Source organism: Gambusia affinis, linkage group LG08 (assembly GCF_019740435.1).
Source record: "Gambusia affinis linkage group LG08, SWU_Gaff_1.0, whole genome shotgun sequence".
Taxonomy (NCBI): Eukaryota; Metazoa; Chordata; class Actinopteri; order Cyprinodontiformes; family Poeciliidae; genus Gambusia; species Gambusia affinis.
Window position 1 is genome coordinate 26,591,429 of NC_057875.1, and position 16,908 is coordinate 26,608,336.

At 39.0% G+C, this 16,908-nt stretch overlaps 2 protein-coding genes across 5 annotated transcripts in view; both read left to right on the forward strand.

Annotated features, from left to right (window-relative positions):
* Positions 1-2,789, forward strand: part of lrriq1 (leucine-rich repeats and IQ motif containing 1) — a 39,390-nt gene extending 36,601 nt beyond the window's left edge. For 2 of the 4 annotated variants that reach the window (XM_044125062.1, XM_044125064.1), the window contains exons 24-25: positions 67-196; positions 390-2,788. In XM_044125062.1, coding sequence (XP_043980997.1) covers positions 67-196; positions 390-396 — 137 coding nt within the window. In that variant the 3' untranslated portion in view covers positions 397-2,788. Of the gene's footprint in view, positions 1-66; positions 248-389 lie in introns of all 4 variants that reach the window. The other 2 variants (XM_044125065.1, XM_044125063.1) reach the window with 2 other exon arrangements.
* A 4,466-nt stretch (positions 2,790-7,255) lies between these two features.
* On the forward strand, positions 7,256-13,015 carry alx1 (ALX homeobox 1). The gene is made up of 4 exons (XM_044124336.1): positions 7,256-7,492; positions 7,702-8,006; positions 8,238-8,366; positions 12,370-13,015. Exons 1-4 carry the CDS (start codon positions 7,303-7,305, stop codon positions 12,724-12,726), a joined length of 981 nt encoding a protein of 326 aa, XP_043980271.1. The 5' UTR covers positions 7,256-7,302; the 3' UTR covers positions 12,727-13,015.
* Positions 13,016-16,908: the final 3,893 nt, after the last annotated feature.

Here is a 16,908-nt window from a genome sequence, read left to right on the forward strand (position 1 = left end):
ACTGGCCCAAATCCTACAAATGTTTCATATTAATTGTTGATATTTTCCTTTCCCCCTTTTCCCCAGGTAGAGACGCTCTACCCCCCAGACGAGTCGCATCCCCTGTGCTAAAAAAGGAGCGCATCTCTTTCCGGGACAACCCCGTCCAGCTGAGCGGCGGCTGGGGCGGAGGCAAGAAGAGGGACAGACTGCCTAAGTAAACGCCTGAAGATATCTCTTTACTTCATGTTTTCTAAAGCTTTTAAATGTGTGTATTCCTCGTAAAGATTGACAGATGTTAAGATTACAGTTGATGTCAATAGACATAATAATAAACTGGCAGAAAATGGCCTGTTCCTTTGTATTTTGCTCTTGTAAAAGTCTCTCCCCTCTGCCCCCAACTCAAACAGAAAGTAACGGGGCCTCTTAGAAATGAAGACGGACAGGAACCTGAAGCAGCCCAAATATCTCCAGGCGTTTCCAGAGCTATCAGTGCCTTCGCTCGGCGGCAGCCAACTCGCATCAAAACACGTGGAGGAAAGCCACAAAACTCTGGGAAATTACTCGCTTCACATGCAGATGATGGCAGGAAATGGAAACCAGGATCCTTCAGTACCTGTGGGTTCAAAACGCTGGACTGTTATTGTAATTTTGTTCCTGTGATGTTTTATAAATACGAACCTCGACAGAAGAAAAGCCCCTTCTCGTTAATCTCACAAGAATGAACTCAAATTAAACTGTCTCTGTTTTTTTTAAAGGTGCAGTATGTAAATATTGCAAAAAGTCTGTTTTTTTTCTGTATTTATTAAAATTGTCATCATGTCTTGACGCTTTGAGACATAATCTGACAAAAAATTGAGCCCCTCCACCTTTTCCCTGAGCTACTACTACTGCAGTCTGGAAGAATGCAGCGCTCTCTGTCAATCACAAGAGAGTGATTGACAGCGTTAAAACCCTCCTCCTGGCTCTGATTGGTGGTTTTTGACTGAGTGGTTTATTTCTGTAGTTTGTACTGAGAGAAGGCAGAGGAGCTTAATTTATTTATTTTTTTACAGATCATTTGTTTTACACTCTGGACATAATGAGAATTTAAAAAAATTTTTTTTAACTCTCCATATAAATGTGGATTTGAAATTTGATGTCACGGTAACTAAAAATAATGAAAACAAACAGAACATTTTTGTGAACTGAAATAAATAAAAGTGGCAATTATGGGGGGGGGGACTCCATCACGCATTTATGAAACATACTGAGATTATATGTATAATATCCCTTGATCATGTGTGTTTACGGATCTATTTATCAGCCTTTCGAACTGATGTGAAAATGATTTTTCCCCCCCACACATGCAGTTTATGTCAACTGTCAGCAGATTACAGCGCTCCACCTCTGCTGGTCCACAAAACGGTGACAGCAAAGGTTGGGAGAGAACGCCAGTTAGTTGATTGCTCAATAATTAAAAACATTTTTTGAAAATGATATCTTCTGCTGAGTACTCATCACCGAATCGATGTATACAAAATCGCAATACGATGCTTTAAACCTTTTTCAATTCTGCACCTAAATTTGGACCAAAGTATATATAAAAACTAAAACTACTGCTACATCTAATAAAAACCATATTTAACTAATAAAACTAACAAGCATAAAGTCGCAACAACTTAAAACCAAACTGAAATGAATAACTGGTAACGCTGGTGCGTATTCGTGTTTGGAATCCTCGGTGAAAGCGCACGCTGTCCCGCTGTAGGCGTCTCACCTCAGACGTTTGGGTTCCTCGCCTGAACTGCCATCTGAAAAAAAATTAAAAAAAAAGAAGAAAAAAATCATACCTTAATGAACCTCAAAACAAACAGCGAGGTCTTAGGAGTGGCTCCTTGGCAGGAAATGCGTGCCTGTCTGCTTATTTTCCTTGTATCTACCAGCGTCTGCGGGGAGGGCTTGGGCCGTGAGCTGGAGGGGATTTTCGGCACACGCCAGAGATGTGGAGGTCGTGTTTTTGGAAACATAAGAGCTCTGTCTTCTGTCTGTCTGGGGGAGGACGGGTTTGAAGTCCCGAGCCGTCTTCACACGTTGTTGTGCTGGTGCCGGATACGTTTTCATCAACTGTAGCGGATGGGTGAAAGGGAGAGGGCAGATTGTGTTCGAAACCAACTCCGAAACGCTACGGTTTGCTTCTGTCCCCAGAATTATATTTTGAATACGTCATCCGCTGCACTGCATAATATTTTGAAGTGTAGCTCCTCAAGCCTTTGCATTCAAATTACTCAACGTTAGACCTCCAAATGTATAAAAAGACTCCTCCTCAATGTGGTTTTAAGTTCAGCTGCAAATTCGTTCCATTCTTCTTTTTTCTTCATTTTTGTAGTGTCCAGAAACATTCCTGAAAACCTGTTGTTTTTTTTGTTTGTTTGTTTTTTTTTAAATCAAAACTTGTGTTCTGTCCTTGGATTCTTGGATATAACCCTGAATGACTTTCAACATGTGTACTTACAGGTGCTAAATTAATGCTGAAAATTTAAGTTATCACATTTTTATCGAATGACAACACACTCTATCGTGTTGAGGACAAGTGGGCAACTCTGATATGTGCATACAGGATTATGTATGTATTGGTTTTCGGCTTTTGAATCACGACTGTTGATATGAGCAAGATGAGATTGAATTAGCTCTTTCTTCTTCTGAGGCTCGGCACATATCTGCCTTACCTGAATGTCGTTTCCTTGTCTTCTCTGTTTTGAACATTGGGTAAGAAAATGTGGTTTCTGAGTCAATTTATGGACACACCCATGGTTTACTAAAAAAATGATAGAGTTTAGGATCTCTATTTAAAAAAAATAAAAATAAAAGATTCAGTATTTGATTGAAATACTGTGATGCCAACCAGTGTGTCATGAATGATTTTCTTAAGGGGTCAGGAAAACAGAGTCAGAGGCCTTTCTGGATTCGCTGCAGTACAGACTGCTGCAGGAGAACGTTCCTGCCCGCCGCCATCAAATTCTGCTGTAACTCTTTGAAGAGTCTCGAACTAACATAAGATACAGCAACATTTTATTTCCCTTTGGGATCAATAAAGTCTTTTTGAATTAGATTTTTTTTTTTTATAAATAGAACATTCCAAAATATGCCAACATTACATTAACGACGGAAGAAAGGCAGACAAAGCAAAACAGAAAGAGCGTTCAAAGCGCCAAAGTGCCGCTTTCACTTTTGTGAAACTCCTTCTCCCGGAGTCAAATGTTCCCGCCGTCTCTCAAGCAGCATTTGTAAACTCTGCACAGTTTGGGCTTAAGGGGCAAAACAAACTCTGGTTTGATTTTTGTGTTTTTGTGGCGAGCCAACGTTTGAAGGCATTTCAGGAGATTAAATTAGCGGTTTAAGGCCAGTGATGTCATGCTCGCTCTCTCTCTCTCTCTCTCTCTCTCTCTCTCTCTCTCTCTCTCTGTCCGCACGCGGGGTTCGGTCAGGCTGACCAGTGTTGGGTCACGTTAGAACCGACGGCACTGATCATTCATTAGAGTTTGATACTGAGCGCTGAAGGACTCAGTAAGTTGCTGCGTTTCCATTATAAATGTCCTCAAATCTTTGTCAACATTCTGCTAACGTCGAAAAAAAAAAAAAACATTTCGCAATTGGGGTATTTCCAATAAAAATAAATAAATCAATTAATATTACTGAATCAGCTTGTTCACTGGATAAGTCATTAAAAATGATGGCAGCAATGGGATGTGAACAATTACATATATATTCCTGAGAGCAGCTTATGGAGCCTTTAGGGGAATTTGTGGTGGAAAAGTTTACATTAAGCTGTGAATTCAGCACGTTCCAATGATACAACTTTGTTTTTTATATAAAGTGTGTGATGCTGCGAGAGCCACTGGTGGAGCCAGCTGCACATTGTTCGAAAAACAAACAAACAAACAAAAAAACAAAACAATCCATCATGCTTCAACTACTTCCTGTCGTCTTCTTCGTCGTTTACTCCAGCAATAAAGTCTGGTTGTTGGTCACGTGAATGGTATGAGAAAATGATGGTTCTATCGCGGTTTTTTCCCCGAACAATACATCTATTTTGAAACTGCCGAAAACCCTGACGGAAAAACATTTTCTCAAAAAATGTGCGTGCGCGTGTGTGTGTTTTAAATTGTCGTGTTTCTATTAAGCAAACTTATTTTTCACAATTTCACTTTACGCAATTTTATGGTTAGTGGAAACGTTACTGCTTTAATTTTAATTTTATTTTTTAAGTTTAGCCTTTCCGGTGGCTGCCGTGACTTACTTACCGCCGGCAGCACTTAGAGAATTAGTCCAACTGATAAACCTGCTGGACCAAAGTCAACCACAGACTTATTCTCTATTATGGCTGTCCTCTTCAGACACAGGGCCTGTAGCTAACCACAATGAACTTTTCACATTTTCTCCTCAGCATGGGCGAGTGCGCGGGGTCACCGTAGAAGGCCGTTGTGACAGATCCCCTCCCGCTACTTAAGAGCGCCTCGTATTTGTTTTGAAATCTTCTGCTGTGGCACCGAGCGGCCCCAGGTAACCGCCACTGACCCCACAGCGAACCGAAGCTGCGCCCGCTGGGCTTCGCAGGGCGGAGACGTGGAGCCGGGAGACGCACTGCGGTGCTGGTGCCGGCGGTAACATAACTCCTCCAATAAGGAGAGGATCTTTTCAGACGGGACCCTTCCTGCCGTTTCGGAGAAACTCCCCGCAGAGCCCGGAGTGTGTGTGTGTGTGTGCTGCTCCTGCAGGGGATTCGGCGGAATCCAACTTTCCCGCGTGAAGAAGGAGGATGTTTGCTCTTTAATTCGATCTGTCATGTCTGGAACTGTCGAATTTCAGGCAGAACCTGAATTTGACGCCGTTTCCAATAATTTGCTCCAAAAGGTCTTCCCACATATTAGAATTGGTGCTTTTTTCATAATTCAACAAGTCAGTCATTTAAGTAAAAAATTACAAAATTACATGCATATATATATATATATATATATATATATATATATATATATATATATACATATATATATATATATATATATATATATATATATATAACAAAATAAAGAAAAAAAGTAGAGAATGAGCAGGTGTGTTCGCTTCCAAATCACGAAGTTTGAATTAAAAGTCGTAATTGTAAAGCATTCTTCTGAATGAAATGTTATTAATCATTGTCACCAATTATTAAAAGAAAATTGAAAAGAAAAAATTGGTTCAGCTTTTTCCTTTTCGCTGAGCACACAATGCTTAAAAGGCAGCACGCTGTAAACATGCTTTTCAGCAAACACATTAACACACCGGTTGATTTCTGCTGGCTAATATTGTGTCAATAGAAATTAAGAGCAAATGAACTTTATTCAGTACGAACGAAGTTGGCTAAAGTATTTTACAAAATGATCATTTAAAAAGAAATAACAAAGAGAAAATAAACTTCGTTTTTTTTAAATGAAATATAAGCTTTGAAAGGATAAAACTGTCAAAACTTAAAGGTGGAAGGAAACACGACAACATGAAAGACTTCATGTGTCTCAGGCGGAATTCACTCCAAGAACTGCGACCTTTGCTGCAGTAAAAATAGAACAGAAAGCAGATAAATTTACATTAACAACCGTTGCATTTAAAAAGATATTATTATATTGCGATTTATTCCACTTTCTAATGTAATCCCCTTCCCCTCAATATTTTGATCATTAACTGCAAGGCTGGATGACTTAAATCTCTCTGACAAGGATAAAGCAGCGCCTACACGCAGCCTCGTGTCCCATACGTCTTCATATTAATCAGAACATTTTCCTGTCCGCCTCATTTCGTTTGGGTTTCAATCCTCCTCCGCTCCTCCTCCTCCTCCTCCTCCTCCTCCTCCTCCTCCTCCGACGTGAAGCGGATTAACCGCAGCGATCGGCGGGTCCCGACTGAGCCTCATCTTCTAGCGCAAACCTGCAGCTTCGGATAAATGATTGCCTCATTTCGGCTGTCTAAACATGTTGTAAGTTAAAGTCACTTTTGATTGCTTCCTCGGTGCGGGTCCGGAGTCGCGTCGAACTGCTGCTTGCCTTGGATTCGGGCCTCCGTGTAGGAGGAGTTGCGCGCTGCTTCCGTGCACTGTAAAAAAAGAAAGAAAAAAAAAAAAAGCTGAGGCTTTGGAGGTCGGTGAGTTTTTGTCGTCACAACTTTAAATCGTAATCAGGCATATTAATTATTAATGTCTGAGCTCTACAACTGAATTGTTGAATTTTTAAATATTTTCAATCGACATCGTACTGAAGACCTGATTGGTTTGTCATGTCCTGTCCAACAGAGAATAGTGATGGCGATATGTTGATATAAACTGAAATATGGCTATTTCAATTTATCTAAAAGTGAAAAAAGTCCCACGAGTCCATGATAGTCGAGGCATAGACGATCTCGATAGCCATATTTTTTCCAATTCTTAAAAGATTTTTTAAAATTTCCAATAGGGGAAATTAAATGGTGTAGCTCACATGATTCAAGTTCCTCGATTGATTTGTTGAGGATCTCCTGTATCAGTCTGTGCTACAGTGGTCCCGTGAAAAGCCTCTGACTGAAGACTCAATCAGATGACGTGTTTATGCTGAATCTGAGTGAATATTAAATAATTAAATCAAAAAATCAACACTCGTGACTTAGAACATGCTAGTGTTGGAACAAGAATCTAAGATCAGAATCCAGCATTAGCTTAGCAACAGATTAGTAATAGCACTAATGTTCAAACTTGCTAGTCAGTTAGCTTTTTAAACACTGGTTGCCAGAGAACAAATTTAAATTGTTTGATTCTGTTCCACTATTTTAATACCATATTCACAGTTGCTTCTACTATGGCTTAACACCGGAGAACAAACAAGATTAGCAAAAATAATTTTTGAGTGATTAGTTACAAGTTACCTAATTTAATTCATTAGCTACATATTTTTTCTCAACCAATTAAATTATTCTTAAACTGTTTTAATTTCTCATCAGAAATACTGAGTAACGTATGTCCAAAAAAAAAAGTTTACAAATTGCTTGGCCAAATTTATTGATGAAACTCTAACCGTTTGTTTTGTCAGTGTATTCAGGAGGAGGAGGGCTGCGTCGGGACCTTTAAGGATCTCATAGCTGCTCTTCAGGTCTATTAGACGTCGGGGCTTCGCCGCACAGCAAATTAAAACTCCGTTGGCGCTTTATTGAATTACAGGACACCTCTCCACTCATCTGTTTGCGTTTTTTCCCCTCCCCACACACATTTTTTTTATATATGTATATATAAATATATATTTATAGATGCTGACATTTAATTAGAGGGAGCACTTTATTGGAATTATGATGGAGTACATAGAGGATAAGTTCGCCTTGAAAAGCCAGGCGATGAAGGCCAGCGAGTACTACATGGACCAAGTCATGGAGAGCTTGGACAGCGCGCAGTACTTCAACAAGCCGTCCCCGAAGTGCGCGCAGGCCTTCGGACTGCAGGGCGCCGAGCACCGCTCATCGCCCTGCGGAGATCAGAGCGGTGAGTCGGAACTTTTTTTTGCGCTCCAGTGAACGGCGTGGTGCGCATCTGTGTGCACATTAGAGAGATATATAATATAATATAATATAATATAATATAATATAATATAATATAATATAATATAATATAATATAATATAATATAATATAATATAATATAATATAATATAATATAATATAATATAATATAATAATTTTGTCTCCTATCAGCCAGTTACGGCGTACCGAAAACGGACGAGGACTCCCTGCGCTCGGATCTCTCGAGGTCCATCGACAGCTGCTGCTCCCTGCGGGCGTCTCCGGTCACGAGCGGCCCGGAAAAGACCGAGCTGGAAGACGTGGGGGACAAGTGCGACAGCAACGTGTCCAGCAGCAAGAAGAGGAGGCACCGGACCACCTTCACGAGCGCGCAGCTGGAGGAGCTGGAGAAGGTGTTCCAGAAAACCCACTATCCAGATGTTTATGTGCGGGAGCAGCTGGCCATGAGGACGGAGCTAACGGAGGCCAGGGTACAGGTACTGTGCAACCTAGCTTACCTTTGGGGGGATTTTTGTTGTTGCTGTTTTTCTTTTTAAGAACATTTTCAAGATAGCTACGTTAATTTTAAAAACAAAGCAACAAACAGAAACATTAAATTTGTTAGTGAACTTAAAGCTAGTCATTTTTCTAACCAAAACTGTTTAGTTTCTGGATTTAAACTGCGTTGTGTTTAGTTTTTTCTTTTCTTCCTAATTTCTTCCTACTAGGTTTGGTTCCAGAACAGAAGGGCGAAGTGGAGGAAAAGGGAGCGCTATGGACAGATCCAACAGGCCAAGAGTCACTTCGCAGCCACATACGATCTATCGGTGTTACCTCGGTCCGACAGCTACACACAGGCGAGTTTCTTTTAAACCAGGTGTTTCTATTTATTTTTTTATTTTTGTTAATTTTATGTTTCGGACTGAAACTGACTGCTGTCGGCTGCTCTGATAAAGCCAACTTTTACAATTTAAGACATTTGCAGACGTCTTTCGGGATAGATTTTAATCTTTTATTTCCGAAACGAAATTATATCAGTGTGTCACATTATATCAGAGTATAACGTCAATTCACAGCAATTAAAACATATTTAATCGATTTGAACCCAGTTCTCAACAAAATTAGTTGAATTTTACCCGATTATTTTGTCTACAAAATAAAATTGACAAAAATCCTAAAATAACAACTTGCTTGGATTGAGGCATACAAGTGAATAGAGGAAAACTAACCAGGTGGAATGTGTAGCTAAGGCTGCCTCAGGCTCTAATAAAACTCAGCTTACTAGCAAGGTAAAATTCACTGCAGCTAATTTGAACTTTCTCTACTGCAAAATGAACGACAGTTCTTACCTTATATGAACTCCATATATTAATTCATAATCAGACTCATATGAATCAATCTTCATGTTCTCTGTCAGACAGAAACGTGATGCTTGTCTGAGCCCCCCCAGCCTTTTTAAAATTTGTGATTTTTAAAAAATCATTAAATTCTAATGAGAGAAGTAGGGAACAAAACTCATGTTTACTGTTTTAGTGAACATTGGGCGTACAAACTAATATCCTTAATCAAAGTAATAATAATAAAAAATTTTGAAGTTTAATCATCTACTAAACTCGTTTTTTTTCTTGCCTGGACCTATTTTGTGTGTAATCCTCCAACTTGGCCTCCAATCTTTCCTCGGCCCGCTCACTTTTGACAAAAATGCACAACTTGCGTCAACGGCTCGTTCGCCATGAATCACTTCCAGTGAAAGCCATCTTCAGATAAGAGCCCCGGAGCGCTGATTAGAGCCCCCGCGAGGTGTCACGTCGGAATGAATGGCCCTCATATCAGATTTCATGTCGGCCGACCATTAATCTTTCAGTTTGAGCAAAGGTCAGGTACAAGATGAGGTGAGAGGAGACGCGGGATGTCAGTCTGTCCTTTGGTTAGGCGTTCCCCTCTCACAAACTGACACCGAGTCTCCAAAAGGAGTTCCAAGTGTTGTGGAGCTTTTTTTTCTCTCTCTTTGTTTTTTTTTATTTTATTTTTTTAAGTTTTTCTAAGATGCTCTGAAATGAAAGTGGAAAAGAAGAAGCGTTTCGTTCAAAACTCTGCCTGGGCTGCCTCGCGTTTTCTTCCCAAATGTTCCTGAAGGGCTTCCTTACATACCAGCCTTACTGGCACAGCTGAAGCCAATTATGGATCTGCTTTTAAAAACCCATCCTGAGTTCTTGTAGCTCTTCGATGTTAGGCCGGTCTTCTGTTGGTGCTTTTCTTCACCAAATGTGACGCATGTTTTCCACTGGCCTCTTTAGAAGACTTTTAACTTAGCCAGGATTGTTCCTGTGGTGCGACCACTTATTGTTCCTGCAGAAACAAGTCAGTCTCACTGTCAAAGTGGACTTTCACTCTGTCTCAAACAGTGGTTAGCTCGTGTTCTCTGTTTTCTGAAAGCCACACTCGGGCAGAAGGGGTTAAGTAAACAACCTTCAGTTTAGGTGTTTCTTTACATCCACTTTCGTCTTTGCCTTAAGAAAGTTTGCGTATTTAATAGATATTATTTAGACTCAATGTAACCAGGAACAAATGCATGATTGTGTCGTCTTATTTCGACCGTCATCTCGTCGGATGGCGTAACATCGAGCAGGTACGTCCAAGGTGCCTCGAGTCAGAGATCCTGGCTGAGATCTTGCTAAATGTTTTCTTTGTCCTCTGTGCTAAACTTAGAAATGGTCACTGAACGATTAACTTTTCTGCAACCTTAGATTTCCAAATGAGTTCGTCTTATGGGTTTTTCCCCTTTAACACCTTTAAACCTTACACTACAGGCATGTTAACCCAGAAATGGAAGGTATTTCACTTCCTGTTCAGCTTGTCTGGTCCATGAACTGGACATAGGAGGAAGTCATGGAGGTAGATTTCATTCATCAAACCGTTACTCCATTGGTCCGGGCTAAACGTCGTGGCAAGTCAGGCTCGGTTTGCTCATCTGATCAACACCAATCACCTTCCAGTTTATTTAGGCATCGGTAGAAATCTTTATCTGGGTCTATTTTCACATTTCACTCCTCAGCTGAAATCTTTTTTATAGTTCAAATGTATACTTTTATATTTATAATGTATTTATTTATTTGTCAGGCTTCTTTAACCTGGACCTCGTTCCGAATGTTGTACCATAAACACGCAAACGTGATCTGGTCTGACAGTAAAAATCATCTTTTAATTCAATTCAGTTTATTTCTATAACGTCGATTCGCAGCAAATGTCGTCTCAAGGTACTTTAGAAAAAAAGAAAATCGTTTGAGTTCAGTCACGCACACAGTTGATCCCATTTATCAGACGGTACTTTATGCTCAGTTAATTATTGAGAGTAGCTTAAAAAAGTCCGGTTTTTATCTCTGTTGAATGGCGGTCTGCTCAGCTGCAAGCTCCTGGAACGTGACAACTTGTATTTTTAATGACAGCATGCTCCACATTTATTAGTACACCTGGTGAGCATATGTAAAAACAAAAAAAATAAATTATAATACTAATTTCAGATGTTATTGCAGTAGCAGAATCACACATACAGCTGTGTTTCTAATGTTTTAACTCCTTTTTTTTTTGCAGCTTTTTATGTGAGGCTAATTTCCTTAGCTTCCCGTCTTTCTGCAAATAAAGAAGCAGGAGCTTTAACTAAATAGCATATTCTTCTGGATTTCCAATTTTAAAACGTGACTAGATTAAATCACCCTCAGAGTCGTATTTTATATTTATACTTTAGGATGTCACTGATCACTTATTGAAACTCCTCAACACTGATCAACTTCTGTCAAGTTTAAAAATGCTGCGGATTCTTTTGTCTTAAAAGATGTAAAGAAATCTGAGATTTTATTAAAGAAAAAAAATAATAAATGCTGAACGTAGATTTTTGTTCCCTTCCTTAATAAATGTTCTCAAATAAATATTTTCTTACATTGTGAGATTGAGCGGCAGCCATAATATGTGAGTTTATTTTAAGGCTATTAACACATCCACTAGAATTCATCTTCATAGATTTCATTATCCTGGAGATTGAAAAACATAGATTCAATCATTTTATTTCTCATTATATTCCTACAAAATAAATAAATAAGTAAATGCTGGCACTCAAAAAAAAAATAAAAATAAAAAGACCACGATTTTCCACTTAAACAGCATTTTTGTGGTAAATTCACACATATTGAGCGGAAAATGTAAATAAATCAATAGCATTTTAAAATCTTTAAGATTTTTCTGTTTGTATTAGGAAATGTGAAATAAAAATGAGGAATGTCAATATCAAACTTGGACCAAATGACCAAATGTTGCCGTTTTTCTTAATGAATACCTCTTGGTTTTTCTAAGAGGAGGACCGATTGCAGTTTTTTGGCCGATCGTTGATCACTGATCTTTAAAAAGCCTGACCTGCTGATTCAGATTCTAGCCAATACCAATTTATTTGTTTTTGTCTGAAATGTTGCTAAATAAAGCAAGACAATCGCTGAGTTTGTAACAGTGGAAGCCATGAAGGCGGGGCTAACAGCCAGACATCCGTCAGTGCAGAGCAGCCTTGATTTGTAGACTTTTGCTAAGGTAGCAGAAGTCTACCTTTTGGCTCCCAAAATAAAGGAAATCAGGTCCGACTTATCGGTGCCCCCCTAGATCTTCTGTAACATCAAAAGTCTCAGACTTCATCATTGAACATGCTTTTATTGCAGTGTTGATTTTGATATGTAAAGATCTCAGGTTAAAATAAAATACAAGCATAGCGTGTGTTTTTTAAACTTTAAGCTGTAATCTCCCCAATTCTGCTGTTTTTGTTGTCCTTCGTAAAAGAGTCAACACTTAGTGGATTTAATGCGAAAATATTCCCATCAGATCCCCAACAACCTGTGGCCGAGTGCGGCCCCCGGTGGCTCCATGGTGTCCTCCTGCATGCTGCCCCGGGGATCCCCTCCGTGCGTCACCTCCTACTCCCACTCCCCCCGCGCCGCCGCCGCCGCCTCTGCTGCCTCCGCTGCCGACCACGGCTACGTGGGCTTCGCCGGCCAGCAGAACCAGTTCGGACACGTCTCCCTCAACAACTTCTTCGGCGCCGACTCCATCCTCACGCCGGCCGCCAACGGCCACCCTGCCTTCGAGGCCAAGCCCGAGTTCGAGAGGCGCTCGTCCAGCATCGCCGTGCTGCGCATGAAGGCCAAGGAGCACGCGGCCAACATCTCCTGGGCCATGTGAACCCGGTTCTGAAAGAGGGTCTGAAACCGGAACGCCTGCTGAGGCAGGGTACGGACTGTTTCTGGAGTTTCCAGCTTCCCGAAGAACACAGGTAGGTAGAGGTGGAAAATACACCTTAACTCATGGGTCCATACGACTTTGGGAGAAACTTCAGCTCAAGTTTGACTGAAGAGGAAATGGCATCGAGGAAAGTTGTAGCAAACGACAGAAAGACGGTTTAAAGGGGTAGTATTATGTAACATTGACTTTTTTTGAGCTTTACATTGTGTTATAATGACATACCTGGAGTGTTGCTTTAATTCTTTCATGTGTGTTTGAGGAATCCTTTAGTCACCGTAGCAACCATCAAGCTCTGCAGAATGCCGGGGTGGACCTAGCGACGCCTTCTAGACCAAGCTCCTCCTCTGAGCCGCAGTTTTCCGAGCTTCTGCCTCACAGATCAGCCCACCCTCACTCAGCTCCTTCAGACTAGCCAGCAGCAATTAGTAAACACTTGATGGAACTGGGCATCTACTGAGCTCATTATACAAGCTTCCTCTCAGTGCAAGGCTGGTAGAAACATTATTTGAGAGGTTAATAGAGGAGTGCTGAGGTGATGGCTTCCTGAAGGCGGAGCTTCAGAAAGAGCTGGAGTTTTAAAGAGACAGAAGTCCAATTTCACGGCATTAAAATATAATGTCGATTTTCAAGTCATATTTGATGTATATAGCATTTTTATGACAACTGAAGGCAAGATAGTTACTTGATTGTGCTGCAAAATGGGACTATGTTCCTGGAAAACACATAATACTGCCCCTTTAAAGAGTCCATACACACACAACCTTGTCGACGTCTTGATTTTTTTCACATTTTCTTCCATCGGAACCTTAAACTTTGATGTATTTTACCATAATTCCATGTGATAGATCAACACCAAGTCATGCATTGGTTAAAGTGGAGAGATAATAACTTATTAAAGAAAATCTTTGGGGTGTTTATGCAAGCAGCAGTAACATTTAGTAGAATGGAGGGTCGTGAAAACAGTGGCAGACGTGACATTGGGTCACTAAATGTTCACACTGCAGCAAAAACCCTCCAATATTTTCACATATTATTATAATACATAAAATGTATTATTATTATTATTATTATTATTATTATTATTATTATTATTATTATTATTTAAAGTTTATGCGTTCATCTCGATTTTGCAGTAAATCTAACCATCAACATCCAGCAAGATTTACTGTAGATTTGGGTGAAGGAGTCAGTCGGACCTGCAGTGCAATGAAAAAAAGGTCACAAGAAATTATTTTTGTGATTTCAAGGTGACAAATTTGGCCACAAAGTTAGAACACCACTATCTTACCGGATGCTATTTTCATATCTGTTATTGTGGTTAGGCTTTTCAAATAATTATTAATTCCACATTTGATTAAACCATATAAAACAGTCTTGGCTTTTTATGAGGAATGGTGTGGTGTGAGGAGACCTTCTTTTTGAAAAATTAAGACTTTAATAATCTTAAGACAGGTGAGTATAAAAGGCCAATAATTTGATAAGCATTTATAATTCTTCCTTAACAGTTTGGGGGTTGTAACATAATGTTCATTGTAGATCTAAAACTTTAAAAAGTGATTTTGCGTGTTGCAAGTTTCAGTTTCATTTTACCACATCATTCTCTTTGATGTTTCTGCATCTGCAGGTTTTGTTGCCACTTTCTTTCGTTTTTTTCAGCTCTTCTTAACATTGGTTGCACTGGATTTTATTTTTGTGATGAAGTTAAAGGGGCAGAACACAAACGCACACCTTTCCGATTTTTTATTTGGGAAAAATGTGGAGACAGTCTGCAGACATCTCACCACTTTGTGTTGGTCTATCACAAAGAATCCCCAGTGGAAAACATCGAAGTTTGTTGACGTTTGTGTGGGAATTTTTTTTTGAAAAAGCTCAACGGGCATGAATGTTTTTTTTTTTTTTTTCTTTTTCAATGATTCCCGTGTTAATGTTCTGTGCGTGTTTGAGTTCCTGGTCAGAACAAACATTTCTTGACCTCTCGTGATCTGCGGAGGTGAGAGCCGCCGTGAAGTCTTCCTCCGCCGAGGTCATGGAGTCACTTCCTCACGACCGAGACGTAAAGAAGGACGACAGGAAGCAGTAAAAAAAAAAAGAGAGAAAGAAACAAAATCCCAAAGGCTCTTTAAAGAATTTGTGAGCATGCGGTCGCTTTTTGGACTCGGACTGAAAAACTTTCTGAAGCTTTCCTACGTGTTCCTGTTTGACTCTGAGGTCCGGACTGGGAGTGAAGCGAACCGAACCGACTGTTCGTACTAACATGTCTGTGTGCTTTGTAGCAAAGCTCTGAATCCCTATCGTCTGCCTTTGGTCTGCATGGCACAGTGCAGGCCAGGCAGGCAGGTTCTGGAACTGTATTTGTGTTTTAATATGTTTGTGGATGTGTAATAAATGAATGTCACTTCATGTTGGAACTGTTCTTTTTTTTGTTTGTTTGTTTTAAAGGATAAAGATTTCCACAAACTGAAATTAAACCACAAAAAAAGAGACAGAAAAGGCTAAATAACATAAGAGCTTAAAAAAAAACACATTTATGTTTATCTGGACTAAACAGGCTCAAGGATTAACTGATATTAAAAATGACACACAAGTGATATATATTTTATAATGGGGGAAAATACCACATTAAGAAATAATCTGCTAGTTAGTGCATCTATTAGCATATGCTAATAAATGTTAAGAATTTGGTAGGAATTTCTTGGCAATTATGGCAAACACTAAGAAGAGTTAGCCACAGTGGCTAGCAAATAAAAGTAGATGACATGTTTTCATAGCGCATTTCATTTTTAAATGATGGGATCAGTCAGAAGGTTTGATTAGTGAGGACGAAAAATGGTCAAACTGAAATAAAAGCAAAAAAACAAAAAAAAACTAACGGGAAGGAGAATCTAAATTAGCACACAGAACCGGGCACAGGCTAACCGTGTACGGAACAACATTAAGGACGAGAATCTACAACACAAAATAATCCAGATACAAAACCAAGTGACGACCAAAACCACATACCCTTCGATTATGCGATCAGGTCAAAAAAGGTGTTTGCTTTGTTAATAATATAAAACTCTTATGCCACGTGCCAAACTCAAGGCCTGGGGCCAAATCTGGCCCGCTGTAGGGTTTTATGTAGCCCTCTAGACAAATAAACAGACATTTCAAAATAACTTATTAAAAAAAATGATCAATCAGATCACAGGAGTTTTCAACTTGAAAATATGTTCAATATTAATTCATTTAAAGGAGTACTCATGGAACCAAGAGGCAGATATATATTCATATCGTAACAGTTTATCAATGAGTAATTTTATCAATACATACTGCACTGTTTGTAATATTTTTTTTGAAGTTTTGTAAAAGCGTGCAGTGAATATGGACATTATAGATGGTCAATGAAATTAATAAAACATTAGGTAAAGTTCTTGCTTGGTGCCTGTTAAGTGCATTTATTTATTGAGATTTATATATATAGTTCTGTTTTTATTTATCAAAAAAAAAATTCTGTCTTTGTCAGTTTTGATTCTCAATAAATGTCAACACTTCTGCTTGTCTTGGACAAATGTTTTCTTTTACACTTGATTTAAGGCTTGTCTCATATTTGATTGAGAAAGAACAATAAATGTATAATATTTGAAATGGAAATGTATTTTGTGTAATTATTTTTAGGAAACTGGTAAACTTGGCATTATTAGTGGAGAAAGTGAACAATATTTGGAAATGTTAGTTTACTTAAATTGTAATTTGAAGTTCAGTAGCTGCCTTAAACTCTTGAGTAAAATTAACTCAAAAAGGTAATTGGTATGAATACAGTTAGTCAGTTTAACTTTAAAATGAGAGTTGAAAGTAGATATAATTGTTTGCTACTTTAACAAAATAAAACAAGTTTTTTGAATGATTGATGTAACTTTGCAAGTTGTTTAAACTCAGAGAATGAAGTTCATACAACTAGTAGTCATTAGTTAGACAAGTGGTATAACTTAATTATTTAAGTTCAAATGGAATATGATTGTAATTTTACTTGACTAGAGTACTCAATTTTTGGAGAATGAATAATGTTCTATAGTTAGTCATTTCAACTTATGGTATCATATTTAAACAACGAATTATCAGCAATTGGGCTACTTTTCTAGCTCG

Bases quoted from the DNA above. Each gene is read 5' to 3' on its own strand.
- alx1 (XM_044124336.1), top strand. From the start codon at position 7,303: ATGATGGAGTACATAGAGGATAAGTTCGCCTTGAAAAGCCAGGCGATG. The intron at 7,493-7,701 runs GTGAGTCGGAAC...GTCTCCTATCAG, and splicing joins GCCCTGCGGAGATCAGAGCG to CCAGTTACGGCGTACCGAAA. The intron at 8,007-8,237 runs GTACTGTGCAAC...TCTTCCTACTAG, and splicing joins TAACGGAGGCCAGGGTACAG to GTTTGGTTCCAGAACAGAAG.